Below are 14,742 nucleotides of genomic sequence, written 5' to 3'. Positions count from 1 at the left end.
TTCTAAAAGTCGTCTTAAAACCAATACCCGTTCTTGTCTTAGGACAATTCTGAAAAACGTTTTTGATGCACTTCAAATGCTGACCAGTATATTTTAAAGATGCGGGGTTTTTTGTTACCATCATAGAGAATAGCAGTACTTTTCCTGTATAGTTAAAAACTCAGTTAAAGTCAGTGGCAGTTCTACATGGAGGCCAAGGGTGGCCCGTGCCTCTGTAGACATGTCCCTGGCCACCCGTACTGACAAATAAAAAAGCATACATTTATTTTGATTTTACATGCGAGTGCCAAAATTGGAACTAATGCAACGCAACGTTCTAGACGGGCAAATTAGAGCGGCGCACCCAATCACTGTAGCCACCTGCAGGTGCTGCAAGGCGAGTGTCTCAATTCGTTCCCAATCGCCCGATGTTGAGAATGTGTATGCAGGTTTGGGCACTGGTAAGCACTCTAGCTGACTTGACATAGGGACACTGTTCACTTATTCTCCTGTGACGTGGCTGCTTAAGCGCATTGTGATCATTCACAGCTGTTACTCATCAACAACCGGTAAAACCAACATCTCACTAACTTTTTAAAGTTTACACATTGTAAAAAGCACTTGTAATTATGCTCTTACATATACGTGCATAAAATTGGTGGAATATAATAAAATGTTACATATAAAAAATTTTACAATTTAAAATAAATATTATTTTAAATATTGATTCGATTGTGGTCCCTAATTGTCTAGCAATGTGTGCTTATATATAAACTAAAACAACGTTTGTCTTTATAAAAGTTTGTATTTCATAACGTTTATTGAGTAGGCTCGCATGATTTTCGGTTGGGGGGCTTTAGAAAAGAGACCAGCTCCCCTTTTGCACCTGCACTCACTCTTGTATTAAATAAATATTTATATGATTGTAAAGTAAAATAAAGTTTATGAGGCAGTTTCCCGGAAAGGGATTAGACTAGTCCAAGACTAAAATAAATGTAAGAGCTGTCCAAACTGAAAACAACTTGCACTGACATATCTTAAAATGCACCAGTCCCCTTTGTTTTGCTTCAAAATGCACACAAGTTGAAAAGGAGGCGAGTTATTTTTTTGTAGGTGGTCGGTAAACACCCTCTATCACGCATTAAAACTAGTTATATTTCCTAATTAAACTAAGGCCTAACTTTAGTCCTGTCTTAAACTAATTCCTGTAACCACCCCTATAATAAATAAATATAATTTCTTGCCATTTTTTCATGTGCCCCTCTGGTAAAACACTGGCCCCTCCTTGGCCCCCCTAGTGAAATTTGTCTAGAACCGCCACTGGTTAAAGTTTTTTAAAAATCCTGTAAGATCCAGCTTATTTGAATAGCAATAACTCCACTAGTACCATATCACATCCTATGCAAATTAATTGCCAGTCAGATACAAATCAATAGGTTCGCAAAAATCCAAGTCAATTCTCACAGGACAAGTGGGCAACAATTCAGTAAATTCAGCATTGGCTGCACGCTTACCTTGCTTTGGCTGATCTCTCGTAGGTCCATCCGGCCCCTGCTCCCAAATCACCGAATCCTGCTCCCGGGTAATTTCTATCCATTGCTTTCAAATATGCAAGGATGGATCAAATAAATGATTAAGGTGCAATATTTTGCACAAACTTTCACGTTCCTGCTGTCAATTACTTTATCATTCTTCCTAGAAAGAGACGGATAAAACTGTAAAATAGCATATTTAAAATGGAGAGGAAAATGGAGGAGAGGCGATGAATGCGTGATAGAGGGTGTTTACCGACCACCTACAAAAAATAACTCACCTCCTTTTCAGCTTTTTAGACTAAGTAATGTACTGCTTTTATCGAACTGCAAATGCTTATATCTGATAGATTATTTAACCGTATTTCCTGGTTACCGATAAATTACTGCCTAACGCATACGTCCTTTCCCTTGTTTTCCCACTTTATGTGTTAGATATGTAAGTTATGAAGTCAGCGATGGGCTTCGGCCGTGAAACAACCGCTACTTTACCCATGTAAGGTTACCATGCGCAACTAAAAATAAAATTTCCAAACAAAAATTGCGTTGCAAGCTAGCAGCGCGCGCTAACTCTGTCGACGCATCAAAATAAGAGGGTGTTGCACAGTATTTAATACATCCCGCTGCATCTTCTTCATGTGCTTAATAGTTGGATTCGAGTCAACAGTTTTGACTAACGCTGGTACAAAACCGTTTGGTTGAAGGTCTAAAGCAAAGCATCCTTTTATCATAATATTAGTCATTTTCCTACGAAGACGCCATTTTTGAAGGCGGCAGTTTCTCTCACGTCTCCCTCCCCAACTCGAGTTCACGCCAGTCCAGCCCATCTCACCTCCGCCTCCCCTCGGCCTCTTCTTCTTCTCTTCTTCTCTTATTTAATGGCGGACTGCAAACAACGTTTAGGTGCATGCCGCCACCTACTGTACTGGAGTGTGTATATCATTTCATTTTAGATCCTACTCCACAATCCTGAGTTTTTTAAAAAGATAAATAGTGCCTTCCTAATCATTCTAATTCCCTCTCCTTCGGATCCCAGTATCCCTACCAGATTCCATTCCCGTTCTACCTCCTGAACCTTATCTTTAAAAATCTGTCTTTCCATCTCATTCAATGTACAATACAATAATACATGTTCAACATTTTCTTTAACCCCACAATTTTCACAGTTCTCACTATTCCTTTTCCCCATTAAAAATAATGTACCATTCAATCCTGTGTGATCCACTCTTAATCGTGTTATTACTATTTCCTCACGCCTAGTCGTTTTCCCCTCGGCCTCAACACCAGCCACTAGTAATGTTGTTCCAGGAAAACAAAGCACCCCCTTCCAATATGGCCAGAAGACACAGGACAGGATATTCGCAGATTGTCAACGTTTATTGGTGTAGGGCGTCTGTGAGAATGGCCTTGCTAGAATTTTTTATTTTACTATATAACTTATTCGCTCCGCACACGCACTTATAACAAACACCGGTGACAATTATTGTTTACTGTCCCAGCCTTTATGAAATGACAACATTGTAATAATAAAGGTATAAACCATTTATAATTTTATAAAATATGTCAACTAGTGTGACCATCCGTCCCGCTTGCGTTGAATACGGTGGCCGAGAAGTGAAAAACTAAACAACAAATCTAAAATCAAAACAAGAAATTAAAACCACAAATGGTCATTGACGTGGAAATGCTTAACAAAAACTCGAAATATGGATTATAAAGTTAAGTTTATTAATGTCTACGTATTTAATATAGTGTTGTTGTGGTAACGTGATTTCTAAGTTAGCATTATGTATCTGCATTAAACAGTTTAAAAAGCAGGTAACGTTAGCTATAACTTTAGCAACAGGGATATGCATTGTGAAGTTACTGTAAAACATTACCTAACTCTTTGCATTTATATTTAAATGTGATTGCCGGTCAACATGTTGTTTGTAAAAGCTTGATAGATACACTCATTAAGTGCTAAAACAATTATATAAGCTGATGCTATTGCATTGCCCTTACCTTTCTGTGTCCATCTCTAAACAGCACTGACTACACACGCGTGTCCCAGTCATCATGATGCTGTCGAAGTGTTTGTTATGTTCATTATGAAAATATTATGTTTTTATATAAAAAAAATTTCCTTTAAATGTTAAATTTGTCATGACGGCAAGGTAGTTACATTTAATGCTATTAATCTTATTTAACATTTTAGGACAAAGTATGTAACCTACACCTTTTCCATTAAAAGAATAAGAACATTTGAAAAACTGTCGGTTATTTACATATTTGGTAATGCAATGAATAATAATACTAATAATAGCTTCCATGATATAACAAAGGTTGGAATCGGTTGTTTTCAAACCAACATTTAATATTTAACATGGACAAAATAACTATACTTACACCTGAATCTTATAACAGTGTACAATTAGTATAGTAGTTTTTGTTGGGTAAATTACTGATCATATGCTGTATTAATATTGTATTAGGCCTAAGGCCTGTTGTTTCTACACAAGGCTATAAGACACCCAGTTAAACTTTCGTTTTCTCAGTTGACTTTCGTTTCCTAATTAAAAGAGTCCAGGTGCGATTCTGCGACTATAGGCTACCCCGATTGTTCTCGCCACGATTATCTTGAGAAGCAAGGTCGAAACAACTGATAAACATGAGTACGTCATTTTAGATTAGAGAATTCGTCCAGCTGTATTTCGCTACATTAACAATAAGGTATCTGTGCAAGCTAGGCCAAGGCCATGAAAACCAATAAGCAGAATATATCATTTTAGATATGAGGCAGGATGCAGCTGCACTTCTGCTGCATCAAACAAATAAAATTAATTGTGGCAGACCGGGACCAATGAGAAGAATATACGTCATCTCAGATAAGAAGTGTTTGATCTTACTGTATAAAAATGGAGTCAGATGTTAGGAGGGCAGATGATCTTTGAGCATCTCTTTGAGGAGTATTGATTGTCTCACTTTGTTGGCTCGAGCGAATAAAGTAATTTTTGTTTGGCACCTGGAACCTTTGTCTCCTGAGTATTTTTCTTATGAAGATTCAAGCTAAGACTTTTTGCCACAACATAACTTGGTGACCCCGCGACGTGATTGGACAGAGGCTACGGAGTGGAGGGCTGCAGACGGGCAGAGGTCGGCCAGGTCACACAAGGGCGCGCCACTATAGAGGTGAGCATAAATTTACTTGCTTATTCTGTATAGTGCTTGTGTGGTCTGCCAAAGGTAAGCCCTGAGCGGTGTTGATACTCCAGGTCTCTCCAAATTGAACACAGCAATTTGATACATATAATATTAATTATTTGCTTCCATTAAGATAACGATAAAATATTGAATTGAAAAAGCTAAAAAGGGTTCCAGATTCTAAACAGGTGTGCATGTGAGTGCGGGTGTATTTTGGGTCTGAGTGTTACGGCTAGGTAGCTCGAAAAAACCCTGTAGGTACAGGTCACGCAAGACGCGTGTTGGGTCTGAGTGTTACGGCGTTTAGGTAAACCCTTTGGGATCCAGAGCTAGGTAGCTCGAAAAAACCCTGTAGGTACAGGTCACGCAAGAGGCGTGTTGGGTCTGAGTGTTACGGCGTTTAGGTCAGCGTTTCCCATCCGCTGTGCCGCGGCACAGTAGTGTGCCGTGACAGCTTGTCTGGTGTGCCGCGAAAAAACAACCAAATTATTTATTAAAATTATTAAAATTATTTATGCAGCGCATCATTGCTCCAAAGAAGTAATATATGCAAAGTAGTTGTTTTATCATCACCCACTCAGCCCTCTCGCTGATTGTGACGTCATTGCGTTTCAACGTGACTCACGTTTTTCCCAATGTGCGCATTTCACATTACAAGTTACTACAAAGACCCGCGGAAACATGGACAAATTCGTTAAAAGAAAATCTACCGATCCTGAATCTGAACCTGGAACGTCTAACAGTGAGGATATAAGAAAGAAGGCAAAAACGGTGAGCTCAAGACAGTACAGCGACAGTTATCTGTCATATGGGTTCACTTTTACTGGGGATCCCTCGGCAGCACTCCCCCTATGCTTGGTTTGTGGAGAAAAACTGTCCAACCATGCGATGGTTCCCAGCAAACTTAAACGCCATCTACAAACAAAGCACCCATCACTCATTAAAAAAGATATTAATTATTTTATACGTTTGAAAGATCAAACAGAGAAACAGGCTACGTTTATGAGAAAGAATGCCACGGTTTCTGAAAAAGCGCTCGAAGCTAGCTACCGGGTTGCTGAGTTGGTGGCAAAATCGAAAAAGGCAAGTACATACACTGGCGGAGTCGTTAATTCTTCCGGCATGCAAAGCAATTGTAAAAACAATGTTGGGTGTAAATGCTGCCAAAGAAATAGAAAAAGTGCCCCTTTCAAACAATTTAATCGCCAGACGCATTGATGATATGTCCGCTGACATTGAGAGTGTTGTACTTGAAAAAATAAAAAGAAGTGGAGCAAAATTTGCCCTGCAGGTTGATGAATCAACAGACATAAGTGGCCATGCTCAGCTGTTAGCAAATGTGCGCTTTGTGGATGGTGAAATTATCAGAGAAAATTACTTGTTTTGCAAGGAGTTGCCATCAAAAACAACAGGAGAGGAAATATTTCGGGTGTCATCCGATTATATCGAGCAAGGAGGTCTAAAATGGAAAGACTGTGTAAGTGTGTGTACCGATGGAGCAGCAGCTATGACCGGGTCTACCAAAGGATTTGTCAGCAGGGTGAAAGAGAAAAATCCAGACGTTGTGGTCACACATTGTTTTCTGCACCACGAAGCACTTGTTTCAAAGACGTTACCAAATGAGTTATCTGATGTGTTGGATAGTGCAGTGCGGATTGTCAATTTTGTAAAAACAAGACATTTGAAAAGCCGCATTTTTGCCACGTTATGCGAGGAGATGGGTGCGAACCATAAGACTTTACTACTTCATACAGAGGTCCGATGGCTATCCCGCGGCAAAGTTTTGTCACGCGTTTATGAGCTGAGGGAAGAATTGAAAACATTCTTAATGGCAGAGAAATCACAACACGAGTACGCATTGCTGCTGGCAGATAATGAATGGTGTGCTAGGTTAGCATACATGGCAGAGATTTTTGCACACCTAAATGAATTGAACATACGAATGCAAGGGAAAAATGAAAATTTACTAACAAGCACAGACAAACTGCATGGATTCCAATCAAAGCTTGCTCTTTGGCGACAACATGTGGAAAGAGGCTCTCTTGAAATGTTTCCCCTTACCCACGCTGGACATTCAGACAACACTGCGACATTGTGTGAGGTCATTTCAAAGCATCTAAAAACTCTGGAAGAAAAATTCTCTTTTTATTTTCCCTCAACTTCATCTGAAGCCTTTGATTGGGTGCGAGACCATTTAGCTCATCTGCAATTGAAAATGCAAACGAACTGTCACTGCAGCAGCAAGAGCAGCTGACTGAAATGAGACAGGACCGTGGCTTGAAAATTGCTTTCAGTGATCTGCCTTTGGACAGTTTCTGGTTGACTGTGGCCAAAGAGTATCCAGTCATCGCAGACAGTGCAATCTCAGTGTTGTTATCATTTTTCACAACCTACCTATGTGAGCTCAGCTTTTCTAGTTTGACATAGATAAAGAACAAAAACAGAGAAAGACTCAGAGCAGTTGACCAGGAGCTGCGAGTGTCACTGTCATCCATTCCAGCTAGGGTGTCATCTTTGTGTGCATCAAAACAAGCTCAAGTTTCACATTAAATGTGAGTACTACATTTAATATAACATTTTATTTTAACAAGTAATTTTAAGCATTGCAATACGGGTGTGTGCGGTTCTGTTAATGCTTATTTTGATAGTGGTGTGCCGTATGATTTTTTACTTATCAAAAGTGTGCCGTGTCAAAAAAAAGGTTGGGAAACACTGGTTTAGGTAAACGCCTTGGGGTCCGGAGCTAGGTGCTCGAAAAAATATATAATTATTACACGGTGAGATTTAGATGCTAAAATTCTGTAGGTCAGGTGGTCGCTGGTACGATCTATGTGTAATTTGTCTTGTTGCTTTGTGTTGCTTTTGTCAAGGCAAATTTTTAATTTGGTGAACTGTGTTAAAACTGCAATCAGTTTGTGTATTCTATATGAATGTTGGACTGATGAGAGAGTGTTTTTCTATGTCTGTGTCTTATTCAGCGTGGGAAAATGTTTGCCTGCTAGAACTGAGTGTGTGAAAAGATAAGAACTAAGAGAGCAGAGAAAGGATGGGCTCAATGGCCCTCATTTATCAAAAGTGCATACACCAAATTTCCAGCGTACACTTGGCATACACCCAAAACCACGGTGACTTTGAGATTTATCAATATGGACGTTGGCGTACGGCACGCTCAAATCCTACGCCAGCTCAGGAGGTGGTGTACGCACATTTTGAGTTAGTGCAGAAATGCGCAACTGACAAACTAAAATATATGATATTCAATTCAATTCAATTTTATTTATATAGCGCTTTTCACAATAATTAATTGTTTCAAAGCAGCTTTACACTAATAGAAGCAGTAAAAGCGCAGAAAAACGACAAATAGCACAACATAATAATAAATAGCATAAGCAGTCAAATTTGCTGCGGCTATGACTCGACATTATGAGCGAGCGTATTACTAATGTAACGTCTAGAAGAAGAAGCTAAGTTAAGCCCAAGCAGGCTACCTCCCCGGGTTAAAAAAACCCCTAGGAGAAAAAACAAAAACCCTGGGTTGTTTAGCCGAGGAAATAAAAAATAAAAAGTCCTAGGAGGGAAAAACTCTTGGGAGATATACATGTATATACACACATATAAGCAGATAAGGAGATTAAGCGGAGAGTAAGTGGAGATTAAGCGGGTTCTGCCGGTGATCGTTGGTCTGGCATCAGCTGGGCATCACATTGAGGGACGACCAGTAGATCAGAGGTGTGTCGACTTTCACATCTACCGGAACTGGGTCTGTTTGTCCCATTGTCCTCAGGGTCGAGGACAAGACAGGGAGAGAAAAACAAAATCATATTAGCGTAGGGGCCGTTCACATGTAATGCAAGTGTCACACAGTGATGTGGTTTAATCAGCTTAGTTTCAGACAGACTAACTATTGCGGCATAATTATATTATCCACAGTTGAGGATTTTGCAAATTGGGGGCCCACTGCGACGGTATATATGGTAACTAAGGGTCACCTTCCGATCTTTAAGAGAAAATGAAACCTGTCGACCCGTTTGACTAAGGCCTGTAACCCCACTGTCGTCGTTAATGCAGGTTCAGTGGCAAACGGGTCTATATTGCATACTATTTACAAGATCACGAGAAAACGCCAACATCGCAACCTGACCATACGTGTCAACCCGTTTGACTAAGACTGGAGGCCCCACTGTCATCGTTAATGCAGGTTCAGTGGCAAACGGGTCTGTATGGCAAACTATTCACGAGACACATGAAGGCGCCAAAATCGCAACCCGACCATACGTGCCAACCCGTTTGACTAAGGCCGGAAGCCCCACTGTCGTCGTTAATGCAGGTTCAGTGGCAAACGGGTCTGTATGGCATACTATTCACAATACAAAGAAAGCGCCAAAATCACAACCCAACCATACATGCCAACCCGTTTGACTAAGGCTGGAGGCCCCACTGTCGTCGTTAATGCAGGTTCAGTGGCAAACGGGTTTGTATGGCATACTATTCACAAGACACACGAAAGTTCCAAAATCGCAATCCGACCATACGTTAAGATAAGGTTTTTATTTATTTATTTGGTTGGTCTGTGTTATGACCGCGAGTGCTTTGTTCCGTACAAATAACTATTTCGAGTTAAGTACCTTTACTAGACAAATTATGCGAATGCTTTGTTGAAGAGAAAAGTTTTAAGTCTAGATTTCGTATCTGTGCGATTAACGTAGCGGGGGGGCTGCTCTATTGAATTTTTGTAGGTGGCGCTATAGAGCCATTTTAACACCCCAAGTTCTGAAGCCTATATCACATGAAAATATTCGCCACTTTTGACACGTGTGCAACGTTTCATGACTTTTTGAGCTCGTTTAGGCTGTCAAAAATGGGATTCATTTAGCGATACTTTGCGAAGCCGCAATGGACACGCCCTTTAACGAAAAGTCAAGGTCGTTGCTATTAATCATCACACAAGGTCTTGAGATTAGACTGATGAAATATGATGTTGATATGGTTAAATCTCTAAGAGCAGTAAGTCACAGCATAAAAGGTGGTATTTCCTGCTGCCTCTAGGTGGCGCTATGACTGATACTGAATTATGCCATGTTGATGTGTTCAGGCCGGGACCCTTATGAAACGTGTGAAGTTGGGGGCAGATCGGACTATGTATATCTGAATTACAACAGCTTCCTGTTTCATGGTGAAACATCACACTTTGCCAGGCCGCCACGGACACGCCCTTCAACGAAAAGTCAAGATCTTCGCAATTGATCACGGCAAAGGGCTTAACATCAGTCAGACCAAATATGATGATGATTTGACTAAATCTCTAAGAGCAATAAATCACAGCGTAAAACATGGTATTTCCTCCTACCTCTAGGTGGCGCTATGAGTGAAGTTGAATATTGGCATTGAAATGTGTTCAGGTCAAGACCCTTATCAAACGTGTGAAGCGTGGGGCAGATTGGACATTGTATGCCTGAGTTAGAGCCACTTCCTGTTTCATGGCGAAAATGCAGAAATTTGTCAGGCCGCCACGAACACACCCTCTGACGAAAAGTCAAGATCTCCGCAATTTAACATCACAAAGGCCTTTAGATGAGATTGACCAAATATGACGATGAACGGATTAAATCTGTAGGAGGAGTTCGTTAAAGTATGAAGCCTGGAAATTGCACAAAAATCAAGGCAAAAATTCAAAATGGCGGACTTCCTGTTGGGTTTAGAGCTTCGCTCCAAGAGACTTTTTTGTAGGTCTTGGGGTGATAGATGATCCTACCAAATTTCGTATATGTACGTTTTTCGTAGCGGGGGGGCTGTTCTCTTGAAATTTTGCAGGTGGCGCTATCGAGCCATTTCTACACGCCCACTTCTGGCGCCTATACCACATGTAAATTTTCGCCACTTCTGACATGTGTGCAAAATTTCATGAGCTTTCGAGCATGTTTCGCCCCTCAAAAATGCGATTCACTTTGGAGAAGAAGAAGAATAAATAATAATTAAAGCTGCAAGCAGCGATGGAAGGGCCCTCGCACACATGTGCACCACCACCCTATGGCATTAGTAAAGCAGTGAACCAGGGGGATATGAATTAAAGTGGGTTAATATAGGTGGATATTCAAAGGAAAATGTATGTGCCACACCGCCTGTGTGCAGCAGGTGGCGCTATGATGGTACCTGATTATTGTTATATTGACATGTTCAGGCCGGGACCCTTATCAAACGTGTGAAGTCTGGAGCAGATCAAACAATGTATGCCTGAATTACAACAGCTTCCTGTTTCATGGTGAAACATCACGGTTTGCCAGGCTGCCACGGACACGCCCTTCAACGAAAAGTAAAGATCTTCGCAATTTATCATCGCAAAGGGCTTAACATCAGTCTGACCAAATATGATGATGATTTTATTAATTCTCTAAGAGCAGTAAATCACAGCGTAAAACATGGCATTTCCTGCTACCTCTAGGTGGCGCTATGACTGAAGCTGAATATTGGCATTGAAATGTGTTCAGGTCAAGACCCTTATCAAACATGTGAAGCGTGGGGCAGATTGGACATTGTATGCCTTAGTTATAACAACTTCCTGTTTCATGGAAAAACGCCGAAATTTGGCAGCCCGCCACGGACACACCCTCCAACGAAAAGTCAAGATCTCTGCAATTTAGCATCGCAAAGGCCTTTAGATAAGACCGACCAAATATGACGATGATCGGATTAAATCTGTAGGAGGAGTTTGTTGCAGTATGAAGCCTGGAAATGACCAAATTTGCACAAAAATCAAGGCAAAAATTAAAAATGGCCGACTTCCTGTGGGGTTTAGAGCTTCGCTCCAAGAGACTTTTTTGTAGGTCTTGGGGTGATAGATGATCCTACCAAATTTCGTATCTGTACATTTTTCGTAGCGGGGGGGCTGTTCGCTTGAAATTTTGCAGGTGGCGCTATCGAGCCATTTCTACACGCCCACTTCTGGCGCCTATGCCACATGTAAATGTTCGCCACTTCTGACATGTGTGCAACATTTTATGACTTTTTGGGCTTGTTTAGCCTGTCAAAAATGTGATTCATTTACCGATACTTTGCGAGGCCGCCACGGACACGCCCTTTAATGAAAAGTCAAGGTCGTTGCTTTTTATCATCACACAAGGTCTTGAGATTACACTGGTGAAATATGATGTTGATATGGTTAAATATCTAAGAGCAGTAAATCACAGCGTAAAACATGGTATTTCCTGCTGCCTCTAGGTGGCGCTATGAGTGTTACTGAATTATGCCATGTTGATGTGTTCAGGCCTGGACCCTTATCAAACGTGTGAAGTCAGGGGCAGATCGGACATTGTATGTCTGAGTTATAACAACTTCCCGTTTCATGGCGAAACATCACACTTTGCCAGGCCGCCACGGACACGCCCTTCAACGAAAAGTCAAGATCTTCGCAATTTATCAAGGAAAATGGCTTAACATCAGTCAGACCAAATATGATGATGATTTGATTAAATCTCTAAGAGCAGTAAATCAGAGCATAAAACATGGTATTTCCTCCTATCTCTAGGTGGCGCTATGAGTGAAGTTGAATATTGGCATTGAAATGTGTTCAGGCCAAGACCCTTATCAAACGTATGAAGCGTGGGGCAGATTGGACATTGTATGCCTGAGTTAGAGCCACTTCCTGTTTCATGGCGAAAATGCCGAAATTTGTCAGGCCGCCTCGGACACACCCTCTGACGAAAAGTCAAGATCTCCGCAATTTAACATCGCAAAGGCCTTTAGATGAGATTGACCAAATATGACGATGATCGGATTAAATCTGTAGGAGGAGTTCGTTAAAGTATGAAGGCTGGAAATGACCAAATTTGCACAAAAATCAAGGCAAAAATTCAAAATGGCGGACTTCCTGTTGGGTTTAGAGCTTCGCTCCAAGAGACTTTTTTGTAGGTCTTGGGGTGATAGATGATCCTACCAAATTTCGTATCTGTACGTTTTTCGTAGTGGGGGGGCTGTTCTCTTGAAATTTTGCAGGTGGCGCTATCGAGCCATTTCTACACGCCCACTTCTGGCGCCTATGCCACATGTAAATTTTCGCCACTCCTGACATGTGTGCAAAATTTCATGAGTTTTCGAGCATGTTTCGCCCCTCAAAAATGCGATTCACTTTGGAGAAGAAGAAGAATAAATAATTAAAGCTGCAAGCAGCGATGGAAGGGCCCTCGCACGCATGTGCACCGCTACCCTATGGCATTAGTAAAGCAGTGAACCAGGGGGATATGAATTAAAGTGGGTAAATACAGGTGGATATTCAAAGGGAAACTGATGTGCCACACCGCCTGTGTGCAGCAGGTGGTGCTATGACTGAAGCTGAATATTGGCATTGAAATGTGTTCAGGCCAAGAACCTTATCAAACATGTGAAGTCTGGGGCAGATCGAACAATGTATGTCTGAATTACAACAGCTTCCTGTTTCATGGCGAAACATCACACTTTGCCAGGCCGCCACGGACACGCCCTTCAATGAAAAGTCAAGATATTCACAATTTATCACCGCAGAGGGCTTTACATCAATCTAACCAAATATGATGATGATTTGATTTAATCTCTAAGAGCAGTAAATCATAGCGTAAAACATGGTATGTCCTGCTACCTCTAGGTGGCGCTATGACTGAAGCTGAATATTGGCATTGAAATGTGTTCAGGCCAAGACCCTAATCAAACATGTGAAGCGTGGGGCAGATTGGACATTGTATACCCGAGTTAGAGCCACTTCCTGTTTCATGGCGAAAACACAGAAATTTGGCAGCCCACCACGGACACACCCTCCAACGAAAAGTAAAGATCTCTGCAATTTAGCATCACAAAGGCCTTTAGATAAGACCGACCAAATATGACGATGATCGGATTAAATCTGTAGGAGGAGTTCGTTGCAGTATGAAGCCTGGAAATGACCAAATTTGCACAAAAATCAAGGCAAAAATTAAAAATGGCCGACTTCCTGTGGGGTTTAGAGCTTCGCTCCAAGAGACTTTTTTGTAGGTCTTGGGGTGATAGATGATCCTACCAAATTTCGTATCTGTACATTTTTCGTAGCGGGGGGGCTGTTCGCTTGAAATTTTGCAGGTGGCGCTATCGAGCCATTTCTACATGCCCACTTCTGGCGCCTATGCCACATGTAAATTTTCGCCACTTCTGACCTGTGTGCAAAATTTCATGAGTTTTCGAGCATGTTTCGCCCCTCAAAAATGCGATCCATTTCGGAGAAGAAAAAGAATAATAAGAATTAAAGCTGCAAGCAGCGATGGAAGGGCCCTCGCACGCATGTGCACCGCTACCCTATGCTATTAGTAAAGCAGTTAACCAGGGGGATCTTAATTATAGTGGGCAAATATAGGTGGATATTCAAAGGGAAACTGATGTGCCACACCGCCTGTGTGCAGCAGGTGGCGCTGTGACTGTAACTGATTGTTGTTATATTAATGTGTTCAGGCCGGGACCCTTATCAAAAGTGTGAAGTATAGGGCAGATCGGATAATGTATGCCTGAATTGCAACAGATTCCTGTTTCATGGCGAAACATCACTCTTTGCCAGGCCGTCACGGACACGCCCTTCAACGAAAAGTCAAGATCTTCGTAATTTTTCATCGCAAAGGGCTTAAGATCAGTCTCACCTGATATGATAATGATTTGATTAAATCTCTGAGAACAGTAAATCACAGTGTAAATCAAGGCATTTCCTGCTACCTTTAGGTGGCGCTAGGACTGAAGCTGAATATTGGCATTGAAATGTGTTCAGGCCAAGACCCTTATCAAACATGTGAAGCGTGGGGCAGATTGGACATTGTATGCCTTAGTTATGAAAACGTCCTGTTTCATGGCGAAAACGCTGATATTTGGCAGGTCGCCACGGACACACCCTCCAACGAAAAGTCAAAAGCTCCGCAATTTAACATCGCAAAGGCCTTTAGATGAGATTGACCAAATATGATGACGATCTATTAAAATCTCTAGGAGGAGTTCGTTAAAGTACGAAGCCTGGAAATGACAAAATTTGCACATAAATTACAGCAAAAATTCAAAATGGACGACT

The 14,742-nt window shown here is 41.3% G+C and overlaps 1 protein-coding gene across 9 annotated transcripts in view; it reads right to left on the bottom strand.

The window, feature by feature from the left end:
• The window catches only part of prr12a (proline rich 12a), a 246,672-nt gene extending 244,316 nt beyond the window's left edge, over positions 1-2,356 (bottom strand). For 3 of the 9 annotated variants that reach the window (XM_055176528.2, XM_055176531.2, XM_055176532.2), the window contains exons 1-2: positions 1,793-2,354; positions 1,494-1,674 (exon numbers count right to left, since the gene is read on the bottom strand). In XM_055176528.2, coding sequence (XP_055032503.2) covers positions 1,494-1,576 — 83 coding nt within the window. In that variant the 5' untranslated portion in view covers positions 1,577-1,674; positions 1,793-2,354. Of the gene's footprint in view, positions 1-1,493 lie in introns of all 9 variants that reach the window. The other 6 variants (XM_055176535.2, XM_055176536.2, XM_055176538.2 and 3 more) reach the window with 5 other exon arrangements.
• Between the last annotated feature and the right edge of the window lie 12,386 nt (positions 2,357-14,742).

Source organism: Misgurnus anguillicaudatus, chromosome 4 (genome assembly GCF_027580225.2).
Source record: "Misgurnus anguillicaudatus chromosome 4, ASM2758022v2, whole genome shotgun sequence".
NCBI classification, from domain to species: Eukaryota; Metazoa; Chordata; class Actinopteri; order Cypriniformes; family Cobitidae; genus Misgurnus; species Misgurnus anguillicaudatus.
The sequence above is the reverse complement of the archived record's forward strand: the minus strand, read 5'-3'. Positions and strand labels throughout refer to the sequence as shown.